The sequence below is a fragment of the Oryctolagus cuniculus genome, chromosome 4, assembly GCF_051225735.1.
Source record: "Oryctolagus cuniculus isolate XC-2025 breed Fujian yellow rabbit chromosome 4, ASM5122573v1, whole genome shotgun sequence".
Lineage (NCBI taxonomy): Eukaryota > Metazoa > Chordata > Mammalia > Lagomorpha > Leporidae > Oryctolagus > Oryctolagus cuniculus.
Window position 1 is genome coordinate 84061415 of NC_142870.1, and position 12330 is coordinate 84073744.

The 12330-nt window shown below is 39.7% G+C and overlaps 1 protein-coding gene across 15 annotated transcripts in view; it reads left to right on the forward strand.

Annotated features, from left to right (window-relative positions):
- Positions 1–12330, forward strand: part of ACAP2 (ArfGAP with coiled-coil, ankyrin repeat and PH domains 2) — a 159337-nt gene that overhangs the window by 38030 nt on the left and 108977 nt on the right. For all 15 annotated transcript variants that reach the window (XR_016232046.1, XR_016232047.1, XR_007924434.2 and 12 more), the window contains 1 exon segment: positions 12207–12264. Coding sequence is in view for 12 of the 15 variants with exons in the window: in XM_089330231.1 (XP_089186357.1) it covers positions 12207–12264 (58 nt within the window). In the remaining 3 variants the exon portion in view is untranslated.

Genomic DNA, 12330 nt, shown 5'->3' on the forward strand with positions numbered 1-12330 from the left:
ACCTGGATGGAATTCCTGGCTCTGGGCATCAGCTTTTGCAGCCATTTGAGGAGTCAACCAGCTCATGGAAGATTCCTGTCTGCTGGCCTGTCACTATGCTTTTCAAATAATGGAGCTAATGTAATACCTAACAGTGAGAAATTAAGTGCTTTGTTCCTAAAATGAGGAAGAACACAAGAATGTCTGCTGTTACCACAGTATTCAACATTGTATTGGAAATTAAAGCTGATAACAGCAGCAAAAAACAAATGAAAGACAAACAAACAAACAAAACCCACAGCACTCAGATTGCAAATGAAGAAGTGGAACTTTCTGTTGGCAGATGACATCATCTCTGTAGAAAGTTGATGGAATCTATAAAAAACAGAAACAGAAACCACCCTTGAAAGTGTTATATGAATTTAGCAGTTTTGTAGGACAGAAGGACAGTATAGTAAAATTATTTGCATTTCCATACATCAAGTAATAAGAAATTGATTATTAGAATTTCCTTTTACATATTAGCATTGAAAATTTAAAAGACAAAAAAGATGTGCAAGATCTCCAAACTAAAAGCTATAAAACAATGCTGAGAAAAGTTAAAGACCTAATAGAAGGAGAGAGAGATCATGTTTCTGGGTTGTAAGACTCAACATTATTAATTTAGCCCAACAATTTTTCCCACATTGAGTATATATATATGTGTGTGTGTGTGTGTGTGTGTGTGTGTGTGTGTGTGTATCTAGTAAAGGATTTATTTCTAGAATATTCAAAGAACATTTGAAACTCAATAGGAAGGCAGTATAGTAATAAAATGAACAATTATTTGAACAGAACGCTTCACCAAAGATGTAAGACTGGCAAATAAACATATGAAAACATATTCAACTTACTTAGTTGTTAGGGACATGCAAATTCTAACCACTCTGAGATGCCACTACACACCTAATAGAAAAGCCAAATGAAACAAATTGACTATGCCAAGTGTTGGTAATCATGCAGAGCAACTAAAATTCTCACTAGTGGATATGTACAAAATGAATGTGGAAAACAGTTGGTAGTTTTTTGAAAAGTTAAAAATTACAGTGAAGTGAGGCTGGTGCTGTGGCATGACAGATAAGGCAGTGCTGGCATCCCATATGGGCACCGGTGCTAGTCCTAGCTGCTCCACTTCTGATCCAGCTCTCTGCTATGGCCTGGGAAAGCAGTAGAGGATGGCCCAAGTCCTTGGTCCCTGTACCCGCATAGGAGACCCAGAAGAGGCTCCTGGCTTTGGATCGGCACAGCTCCGGCCATCGCAGCCATCTGGGGAGTGAACCAGCGGATGGAAGACCTGTCTTTGTCTCTGTCTCTCTCTCTGCCCTTGCCTCTCTGTAACTGCCTTTCAAAGAAATAAATAAATCTTTAAAAAAAATACAGTGAGGTGATGCAGCCCTTCTATTCCTAGGTATTTACTCATGAGAATTGACCATTAATCCATGCAAACATTGTACAAGGATGTTTTCTAGCAGCTCTTTCTGTAATAACTAAAAACTGTGATGAACTCTAACAACAAATGAATAAGAAACTGAAAGTTTTTTCATACTATTTGTTGAACTCTTTACTAAGAATAGAGTTAATCTTATGTGTCTAACGTTCATTGAAACTAGATCTTATTAAAAAATTAGAATGGGGGCTGGTGCTGTGGCTCACTTGGTTAATCCTCCGCCTGTGGCGCCGGCATCCCATATGGGCTCCGGGTTCTAGTCCCAGCTGCTCCTCTTCCAGTCCAGCTCTCTGCTGTGGCCCGGGAAGGCAGTGGAAGATGGCCCAAGTGCTTGGGCCCTGCACCTGCATGGGAGACCAGGAGGAAGCACCTGGCTCCTTGCTTCGGATTGGCTCAGCTCCAGCCGAAGCGGCCATTTTGGGGGTGAACCAACGGAAGGAAGACCTTTCTCTCTGTCTCTCTCTCTCTCTCTCACTGTCTAACTCTATCTGTTAAAAAAAAATTAGAATGTAACTAGGAGAGGGAGGAGGTAGAAGGGTGGGAGGGTGGAAGAATCACTGTGTTCCTAAAGTTGTATTTATTAAATGCATGAAGTTTGTATGCCTTAAATAAAAGGTTTCTGGGGAAAAAAAACTCACAGAATTGTGCAGAATTAGTAGTGAACCTTCAATATACTATAGACTAATTTAAAAAAAAGATTGTGATCATAAAAAAATCCAGTTAAATGTGTGTAGGCATTTTCTTTTGTTGGAAAGACTTTGAAAGTTCAAACATCAAAGCAAATAATCAGTATTAAAATGTTTTGTTCATATTGAGACATTGTGTATGCAAAATGCCTTAATTATTACTAAGCCAATGTATTATGATATCAATATCTGTTTTTAAAAATTAAAACCAACCATGCTTCTAGCATGATAAAATCCTGAAATTAAATCAGGGGTTTGCATTCACATTGCTGTTGTTCAGATATATTCCGCATAATTTTTAAAACTCGAGAACATTTTTAGTATCTGATTTTTTTTTACCAAAATCATGCCATTTATGTATGTATTATCCCTATATAAAGAAAAAAGATAAATATGTGCTTATATGAATGACTGGGAATGTCCATGGAGTTAGCTAACTTATATTCAGTTTTTATTGTATATAAATTTCTAATGCTTTGCATTTCTGTATCATTTTAACTTCCTTCATTTAAATAAATTCACTAAATATTTCTAAAAAGATTATTAAGAAACCGGATAGATCCTTAAAATAGAATAATATTCAGTTAAAATAATTAGCATTGTAGCATGTGAATGAATTTTAAAATAGTATTCTGAGTAAAAGAACCAAGACCAAAAGGATTGTTTATCTATAACATTCTTGGACATTTAAATTAATATGTGGTGACAGAAAATGCCTGGGGAGTTGTATGGATGGTAGGTGGAGATTACAAAAGGGTTCTTTACCACCCAAATGCCCACAACAGCTGGGGCTGGGCCAGCTAGGAGTCAGGAACTCAATCTAAGTCCCCCATATGTGTGGTGGAGACCCATGGGCCATCATGGACTACCTCCCAGTTGTTCCTTAACACGAAGCTGGAATTGGGAGTTGAGCCAGGACTTGAACCCATCTGAAGTAGCATTGTAATTACTAGGCCAGATAACCATCCCTATCTTTCAGTACTTTAGTGGAATTGATTTGTTTTCTGTTTTCATTTTTTTAAAGAATCATTTTATTTATTTGAAAGTCAGAGTTGCACACAGAGAGAGAAGGAGAGGCAGAGAGAGAGAGAAAGGTCTTCCATCCCACTGGTTCACCCCCCAAATGACCACAACGGCCAGAGCTGAGCTGATCTGAAGCCAGGAGCCAGGAGCTTCCTCCAGGTCTCCTACGCGGGTGCAGGGGCCCAAGGAGTGGGGCCATCTTCTATTGCTTTTCCAGGCCATAGCAGAGAGCTGGACAGGAAGAGGAGCAGCCAGGACTCGAACTGGCACCCATGTGGGATGCTGGCACTTTAACCCGCTGTGCCACAGCACTGGCCCCTTCATTTTATTTTTAAAAAGTTTATTGAAATTAAGTAAATCCTCATAGTATTTTCATGATTTTTTCCCCAAAGATTTATTACTTGAAAAGCAGAGTTACAGGGTGGGAGGCGGGGGAGGAGAGGGAGAGAAAGAAAGAGATCTTCCATTCACTGGTTTACTCCCCAAATGGCCACACTGGCTGGGGCTGGGCCAGGCCAAGGCCAGGATCCTGGAGTTCCATCCAGCTCTTCCATATGGGTAGTAGAGACCCAAGCAGTGAGACTAACCATATTCATTTTAAAAACTTTATAAGATTCAACTGTATGTATGCATGTACTACATTTTGTTTATCTACTTTTCTGTTGATGAACACTTGGGTTGCTTTCATGTTTTATCTATTGTGAATAATGCTGTTAGCAACATGGATATGCAATTATCTCTTTGCGACCCTGCTTTCAATCCCTTAGAGTATATGCTCAAAAGCAGAACTCCTGGATCACATAGCAGTTTTATTACTAGTTTTGTTAAAGACCAACCATTTTTCACAGCAGTAATGACATTTTACATTCCCACCAATAGTATGTGGTATTCCATTGTCTCCACATCTTTGTCGACACTTTTAATTTTTTGTTAGTAACCATCCTAATGTATATGATGTGATTTTTGTGGTTCGTTCTTGCTGATGTAACAAAAAATGACAGACTGGGTAATTTATAAATGGTAGAAATGTATTTCTCAGAGTTCTACAGCTGGGAAGTCTAAGAAAGTATCAGAAGGTTCAATGTCTGAAGAGAGCTGGCTTTCTATATCACCCAAATGACACCTTGCTGCTGTGTCCTTGTATTTCTTTTATAAGAACATTAAGAACATTAATCCATTCACGAAGGAATCACCTCTTAAAAGGCCCTACCTCAATGACGATTAAGTTTCAACCTGAATTTTAGAGGGGCACAAACATTCAAACCATAACAGATTTGAATATCTGATATCTGATAGTTTTGATTTGGAGATCCCTAATAATTAGTGACTCTGGGCATCTTTTCATGTTCATATTGGCCTTTTGTGTATCATCTTTGGAGAAATGTCTGTTGGAGTTCTTTGCCCATTTGTGAATCAGATTATAATTATTATTGAGTTTTAGGAGTTCTTTGTATTTTGGACTTAATTTCTTATTAAAGATATGACTTGCAGATATTTTCTCCCATTCTGTCAATTACCCTTTTATTCTGTGTCTTTTGATGTATAAACATTTTTAGTTTTCATAAAGTGCAGTTTGTTCTGTTGCCTGTGCCTTGAGAATCATCTAAGAAATCATTGCCAAATGCAATGTCATGAAGCTTTTGCCCTGTGTTTTCTTCTAAGTTTTATAGTTTTAGTTCATATATTTAGGTTATGTATCCTTTTTGTGTTAATTTTGGTCTGTGGTTTTAGGTAAGGGTTCACCTTCTTTCTTTTGTATATGGATATCCAGTTTTTCTAGCTCCATTTTTTGAAAAGATGGTATTTTCCCACTGAATGGTAATGGGCATCCTTGCCAATCATGCCAGGGGCAGGCATCTCACTTAGCTTTTAATATGTCACTTGGGAGCCGCTTTTGTGGTGCAGTGGTTTAAGCTTCTGCTTGTGATACCAGCAACCCATATTTGAGTGCCTGTTAGAGTCCTGGTACCTGGGAGACCTGGATGGAGCTCCTGGCTCCTGACTTCACTCCCATTGGGTGGCAGGAGCCCAGGTGCTTGGGTCATCTTCTGCTGCCTTCCCAGGCACAATAGCAGGGAGCTGGATTGGAAGTAGAGGAACTGGGACTTGAATCAGTACCTGATGTGGGATGCTGGTGTCATAATTTGAAGCTTAACACACTGTGTGACAGTGCAGGTCCCTATGTATTTTTTTTAGTGTATTGTAATTTTAAAGAACAACGTAATTTAAGATTTTATTTATTTATTCCGGAGACAAACACACAAACACACACATGTACACACACAGCTCCCATATGTTGGCTTCCTCACCAATGCATGAAACAGCTAGGAGACTGAAGCTGGGAGCTGGGAACGTGGTTCAGGTCTCTCCTCTGGGTGGCAGGAACCCAGTTACTTTTGCTATCACCATTGTCTTTCAGGGTCCACATTAGTAGGAAGCTGGAATTAGAGCCAGAAATTGAACCTAGATCCTCTGATGTCGGCTGTAAGTGTGTTAATCAGCAGCTTAACCACTAGACCAAATGCCTGTACCTTAAAATAAAATAATTTTTATGGCTCTTGATACTTACTGCTAAATTGATAGGACCTTTATTATTTTTAAAATCCATTTGAAAGGTAGAGTGACAGAGATTAAGTGGCATAGAGAGCATTCCTTCATCTGCTAAATCACCCCCCAAATGGCTGCCATGGCTGGGGTGGGCCAGGTTAAAACCAGGAGTGGGGAACTCAATCCAGGTCTCCCATGTAGGTGTTATGATTTGGCTGCATTTTCCAAGTATACTCATCTCTGTGATGGTTTTACTTCGGATACTGTATATTGACCAGAGAACTTGAAGGGAAAAAAAGAGTTACATGTTTCTTTAGCCATTTTTTAAAAAATTATCTTTTCTCTTACAAGTGGAAAGATGATGTTTCCTTTATATATAAAAGACACAAAAGGGGCTGGCTCTGTGGCTCAGTGGGTTAATGCCCTGGCCTGAAGCGCTGGCATCCCATATGGGCACTGGTTCTAGTCCCGGCTGCTCCTCTTCCGATCCAGCTCTCTGCTGTGGCTTGTGATAGCAGTGAAGGATGGCCCAAGTCCTTGGGTCCCTACATCCACGTATGAGACCTGGAGGAGGCTCCTGGCTCCTGACTTTGGATCGGCGCAGTTCCTGCTGTTGTGGCCATCTGGGGAGTGAACCAGCGGATGGAGGACCTCAAAAATAAATAAATAAATAAATGAAAGATACAATAAAGCTTGCTCAGAAGGATACAAGAGTAGATGGAAAATAATTTTTTTCTTTCAAAGTGTTGAGCTGAGCAAAAAACAAAAAAACCCAACTCACTATTTTTATCCATATTCAGATTCCTTGCCTTTTGTTTTGATGTGAGACAAGGATATTTTTATTTATTTGAAAGGCAGAGAAAGAGGGAAAAATGAGAGGGAGGGAGGGAAAGATCTAGAGAGAGAGAGATTGAGAGATCCTTCATCTCTCTAGTGGTTTATTCTCCAAATGGATTCAACAGCCACGACTGGGACAGGCTAAAGCCAGGAACCTGGAACTACATAAGGGTCTGCATGTGGGTGGAGTACTTGGCCCATTTTCCGTCATCTTCCCAGGTGAATTAGCAGGGATCTGGATTGGAAGTGGAGCAGCTGGGACTCAAACTGGCACTTATGTGGGTTGCTGTTGTTTTGGGTGGCAGACCAACCCACTGCCCCCATACCTGGCCTTTTAAGAAATTCACAGACTTTTTGAGAGAGAAGAATGAAATTTGTTAATATAAAACCTACTCAAAGTTTCTATGACTTAGTCTTGGGTTTTTTGTTCTTTTCTTTTTTTTCTCTTAATTCTGTTGAAAACATAAATGAAGGCCTGGAGGAAATCTTGCTTGGGAGAAGAGAATAAAATCCAGCTTCTAGCTTTCCTTTGCATGCTTATTTCAGAACAATAGAAAACAATATTAAAGTTGTTTTATTCTGTTTCTTTCTTTATGTAAGTAAAACAACTGAGGTTGAGAGAAATATAATGATTTTAGTTAATAGAGTTAGACTAAAATTTTGGTTTCCAGTTCTGATTTGTTTTACAAAACCCTCTTCTCTTTCCCATTTCAGGACTGAATTTCTCATAGATCTGGGTAGATTTGCTTCGTAGAACAATCTGAGCAAAAGCAGAAAGTACAATATTTCAGAGATAATATCTGGAAAAGAAAGACCTTTTAATTCCACACATTGAAACTTCTGAAAGAAATAAAGGCAGAGGCTTATATAAAGATAGCTTATTGTTATGCACTCAGGACTTTAATTTTCTTTCATACTGATTATAGTATTGGTTCTCCTCTTATATGAGTTGCATAAAACATAAGCTTGAAAAGCAAGTGGATATTCAAATGCTATTGTATCAGATTATGTAGTCCTCCAGCCTAAATTGAAGTTAAGAAGTTAGGGGAAGATTCCAGTGTGTGTTTGACATATGATTTTTGTAAGGAAGCAAGAGTGTTAAAGTGTTTTCAGTTGAAATAAATTAGATTTTTTGTTTCATTTGCTGATCACAAGCATTGTTATAACTTTTTGCTTCTTTTTCAAGCTATTTCACATTCTTCTTGGAAATATGTAATAACCTAGTTTTATTATTTCTTTCATTCCACTTAGACCCCCAAAATGAAAACAAAAACAGATTGTGTGTTTTCAACACTATAAATATAATGATTATAAGTAATCATAATTGATGTTTGGTGATTGTTTACTTTGTATCAGACACAGGTTTTCACATGCATATCAAAATTTAATTGGCATGCATTTCTATGGGAGAGACTGTTATCTTCATTTTATGCATGCAATTTAAACTCAACTTGTTCAGTCATTTCACAGCTAGTAAGATGTAGGGCTTCAAAAATGGACAGCTATTTTTATATTTTATTTTTAAATTTAAAAATGATTATTTACTTGAAAGGTAGTTACACACACACATACGGGGGGGGGGGGAGGGAGAGGGAGGGAGAATGAATCTTTGCTGAATCCAGGTTGAAGGCCAGGAACTCCATCCTGGTATTCCAAAGTGGTTAGCAGCAGCCCAAGCACTTGGGCCACATTCTGCTGCCTTACCAGATATATTAGCAGGAGCTGTATTGTAGCTGGGACTTGAACCAATGCTCATATGGGATGCTGGTGTTGCTGGAGGCTGCTTAACCCATTGCATCACAACACTTGCCCCTAAATGTTAGTTTTTTTAAATTTTTTCATTTTTTTTGAGAGAGGAAATGAGAACTTCCATCTAATGATTCACTTCCCAAATGCCCAGAACAGCCAAGACTGGGCCAGGCCAAAGCTAGGAGCCCGGAACTCCATATAGGTCTTCCATGTTGGTTGTAGGGACCTAGGTGTTTGAGCCATCACCTGCTGCCTCCCAAGGTGTGTGTTAGCAGGAAGCTGGATCAGAAGCGGAGGAGCTTGCACTAAAAGCGGACACTCTGAGATGGAATACCTGTGTCCCAGGTGGTAGCTTAATTGCTGTGCCAAACACCTGCCACTGGGCATTTATTTTTTTTTAAACTGCATTCCACTGTTTCTCAACATTTAAGGTATTACAGTGACTTAATAGAAGGAAACCAGAACTTACCAAACAAAATAAAGGATGACCATTCATATTACAAAGTAATTTAATGAGGGATTGCTTTTGTAAGACACATTTCTAGGGTGTCTTCTCTTTGTTTTCTTGTCAAAACCCAGAAAGAGCTGTCTCAATAGTGTGGGAATCTTTTACCATCTTTTTGTTTAGTTGAGGGCTATCCTTGGGTCAGTGGACTAACCATGAGCCAGCCAGTATCTTTTCTTTTTTTTTTTGACAGGCATAGTGGACAGTGAGAGAGAGACAGAGAGAAAGGTTTTCCTTTTGCCGTTGGTTCACCCTCCAATGGCCGCCGCGGCCGGCGCGCTGCGGCCGGCGCACCGCGCTGGTCCGATGGCAGGAGCCAGGAGCCAGGTGCTTCTCCTGGTCTCCCATGGGGTGCAGGGCCCAAGCACCTGGGCCATCCTCCACTGCCCTCCCTGGCCACAGCAGAGAGCTGGCCTGGAAGAGGGGCAACCGGGACAGAATCCGGCGCCCCAACCGGGACTAGAACCCGGTGTGCCGGCGCCACTAGGCGGAGGATTAGCCTAGTGAGCCGCGGCGCCGGCTGACCAGTATCTTTTCTTCGCAAAGAGTAGTTTGGCATTGCCTAAGATGAGTAAGACTGTTGAGGTGAAAGAGGAAGTTGGTTGGGGATATTAGGTACCATGATAAACATATACAGGCAACTCTTCTGAATATTCTACTGATATGCCGTTTTTAGGAATATATTAATTATAGGAAGCAGGGACTAAAAGTGTTAGTTTCAAAATTTCTTCATTATTTAAGTTTTTAAAATTATTCAAAAGGCAGAGTGACGGGGTGGGGGAGGTGGGAAGGAGGAGGCAGAGACACAGGGTAGGATGGGGAGGGAGAAATATCTTCCATTTTCTGGTTCCCCAAATGAGTGCAACAGCGGGGACTTGGCCAGATTGAAACAGAGAGCCAGGAACTCCATCTGGGTTTCCCATATGAAACTCAAGTACTTGGCCATCATCTGCTGCCTCCCATGCTCTTTAGTAGGAAGCTGGATTGGAGGTGGAGGCAGAACTCTCTCCCAGACACTCTTTTGGGATGTAGGTGCCCCAAGGGTGGTTTAACCCTCTGTGCTACAATGCTGACCTCTGTTCATTTATTATATTTTGAATATTTATCTATCTGTTAGTCTTAGTAGGTACTTAAGACATACAGCCTCAAATCCATGTTTAATTGTTTGAGGATATTTATGTGCTCATCAATGATCTTAAATATCCTGTTGTATTTTAGATTTTATCATCATGCAATCTAGGGAAAATAATTCTTCACACCTTCTTTCAAATAATTTTCTTTCTTTTTGAGATTTATTTATTTGAAAGGCAGAGTTACAGAGAGGCAGAGGCACGGAAAAAGAGGGGTGGGGGTAGAGAGGCCTTCCATCCACTGGTTCACTCCCCAGATGGCTGCAACTGCTGGAGCTGCACTGGTCAGGAGCCAGGAGCTACTTCCAGTTCTCTATGTGGGTACAGAGGCCCAAGGACTTGGGTCATCTTCTGCTGCCTTGCCAGGCCATAGCAGAGAGCTGGATGGGAAGTAGAGCAGCCAGCACTCAAACTGGCATTCATAGGGGATGCCGGTGCTACAGGTGGCCACAGCGCCGACCCCCAAATAATTTTCTTTTACAAAGAAAATGTGATGCTCATGTTACTTATACTATTCAGTTATTTTTATAGGTACTATTTTAAAAACAGTAGTTCAAAAAGTTTACTGTACCAGGTATATACGGTTATCTGGGTGGGGAGAGTTCCATTTTTGTGCTTTTCATAGCCCTTCATTTAATTCACAGCTGAAAATGATCACCACGTGATTGGAAATGTCTCAGTGTTTACACTTGCTGCTGGATATTTTTCAGTTTTGTGTTTTGAGATAACTTTTTTTTGAGTTGATTATAAAATACTGAAGTATGAACAGAGAAAAGAATGAAAGTAGTATTATTAAAGTGTCTTAAAAATTCTGGACTTATTCAGCTTCTTAGGGAACAGACAGCAATAACTAAATGTTAAGATTTATTTTTAACATGTATCATATATGAGAAATGGTTTTTATTCATGTTTTTCTATTTGTACTTGATATTCATTGGAACCAACAAACCTAGTAAAGCATACTGATTAGGGACTCTGGCATCTTATCTTATTGGGAAGTCTTAACCACTAGATCAAAGGCCTGCCTTTTTCATCTTTCTATAGTCCTCATTTTTTAAAATTAAGATTTTATTCATTTATTTGAGAGGTAGAGTTACAGACAGAGAGGGAGAGACAGAGAAAAGTCTTCTGTCCGCGGGTTCACTCCCCCAGATTGCTGCAACGGCCAGATCTGGGCCGATCTGAAGCCAGGAGCCAGGAACTTTTTCTGAGTCTCCCACGCGGGTGCAGGGCGCCATGTACTTGGGCCCTCCTCCACTGCTTTCCCAGGCACTTTAACAATGAGCTAGATCAGAACTAGAACAGCAGGAACACTAACCAGTGCCCATATGGGATGCTGGCATCGCAGGTGGTGGCTTAACCTGCTACCACATGCCAGTCTCGCCTTGCTACGTTTCCAGCATTAAGTTTGTGTTCATGGGTGGCGCTGTGGCGTGGAAGGTTAAGCCTTTGCCTATAGTGCCTGCATCCCATATGGGTGCCAGTTTGAGTCTCGGCTGCTCCACTTGCTATCTAGCTCCCTGCTAATGCACCTAGGAAAGTAGTGGAACATATCCAAATAATTGGGGCACCTGCACTCATGTGAGAGACCTGGGAGGAGCTGCTGGCTCCTGGCTTTGGCCTGCCCCAGCCCTGGCCATTGCAGCATTTGGAGAGTGAAGCAGCAGCTGGAAGATCTCTCTATCTCCTTCTTTATCTATATTTCTGCCTTTTAAATAAATAAATCTTAAAAAAAGATAGTGTTCATAGGAGAAGTGAAATAAAAATTTATTAGTGTTAGGTGTTGATTTAAAAAAATACAATACTTTGGAAACAAAATGGTGGATTAAAGTTAATATCTTTCTGAACTAATTCTAAAAGTTAAAAAAGCCTATCTTTTTGGTTGACAATAATACTTTGCAGTTCAGTTGCATGTGCTTGGTTGTCTGGAAATATGATTCTTTGCAAGGCTCAGCTGGTAAAGTTTCTTATTTGTTGTAAAATACATGCTGAGTAGTTCCAATTAGTGTTATTTTTACTTTGGGTAATATTAATGCTTTGAGTAAATCAGCCTAGTGATTCTTTTATTATCCTAAATAATAATTGTAGTATTTGCTGTATTACGTGATTGTTAAGTATTTATACTTCATTTTAAGGTAGTTATTACTTTATGTGAAGTATAATTTTTAACATTTATATCTACCTTTTCTCTTGGAGATATTTTTCAGGTGTAAAATATTCATTTAAATAAATGAAATAGCTTATTTTATATTTAATTTTTCCAGGGCTGCTTTGGAAGAAGTAGAAGGAGATGTGGCTGAATTGGAACTAAAACTTGATAAGGTAAATTCTGCATTTTTATTTTTTTAAAACATCAATTATTGTTTTCCATAAATAATGATTAGTACT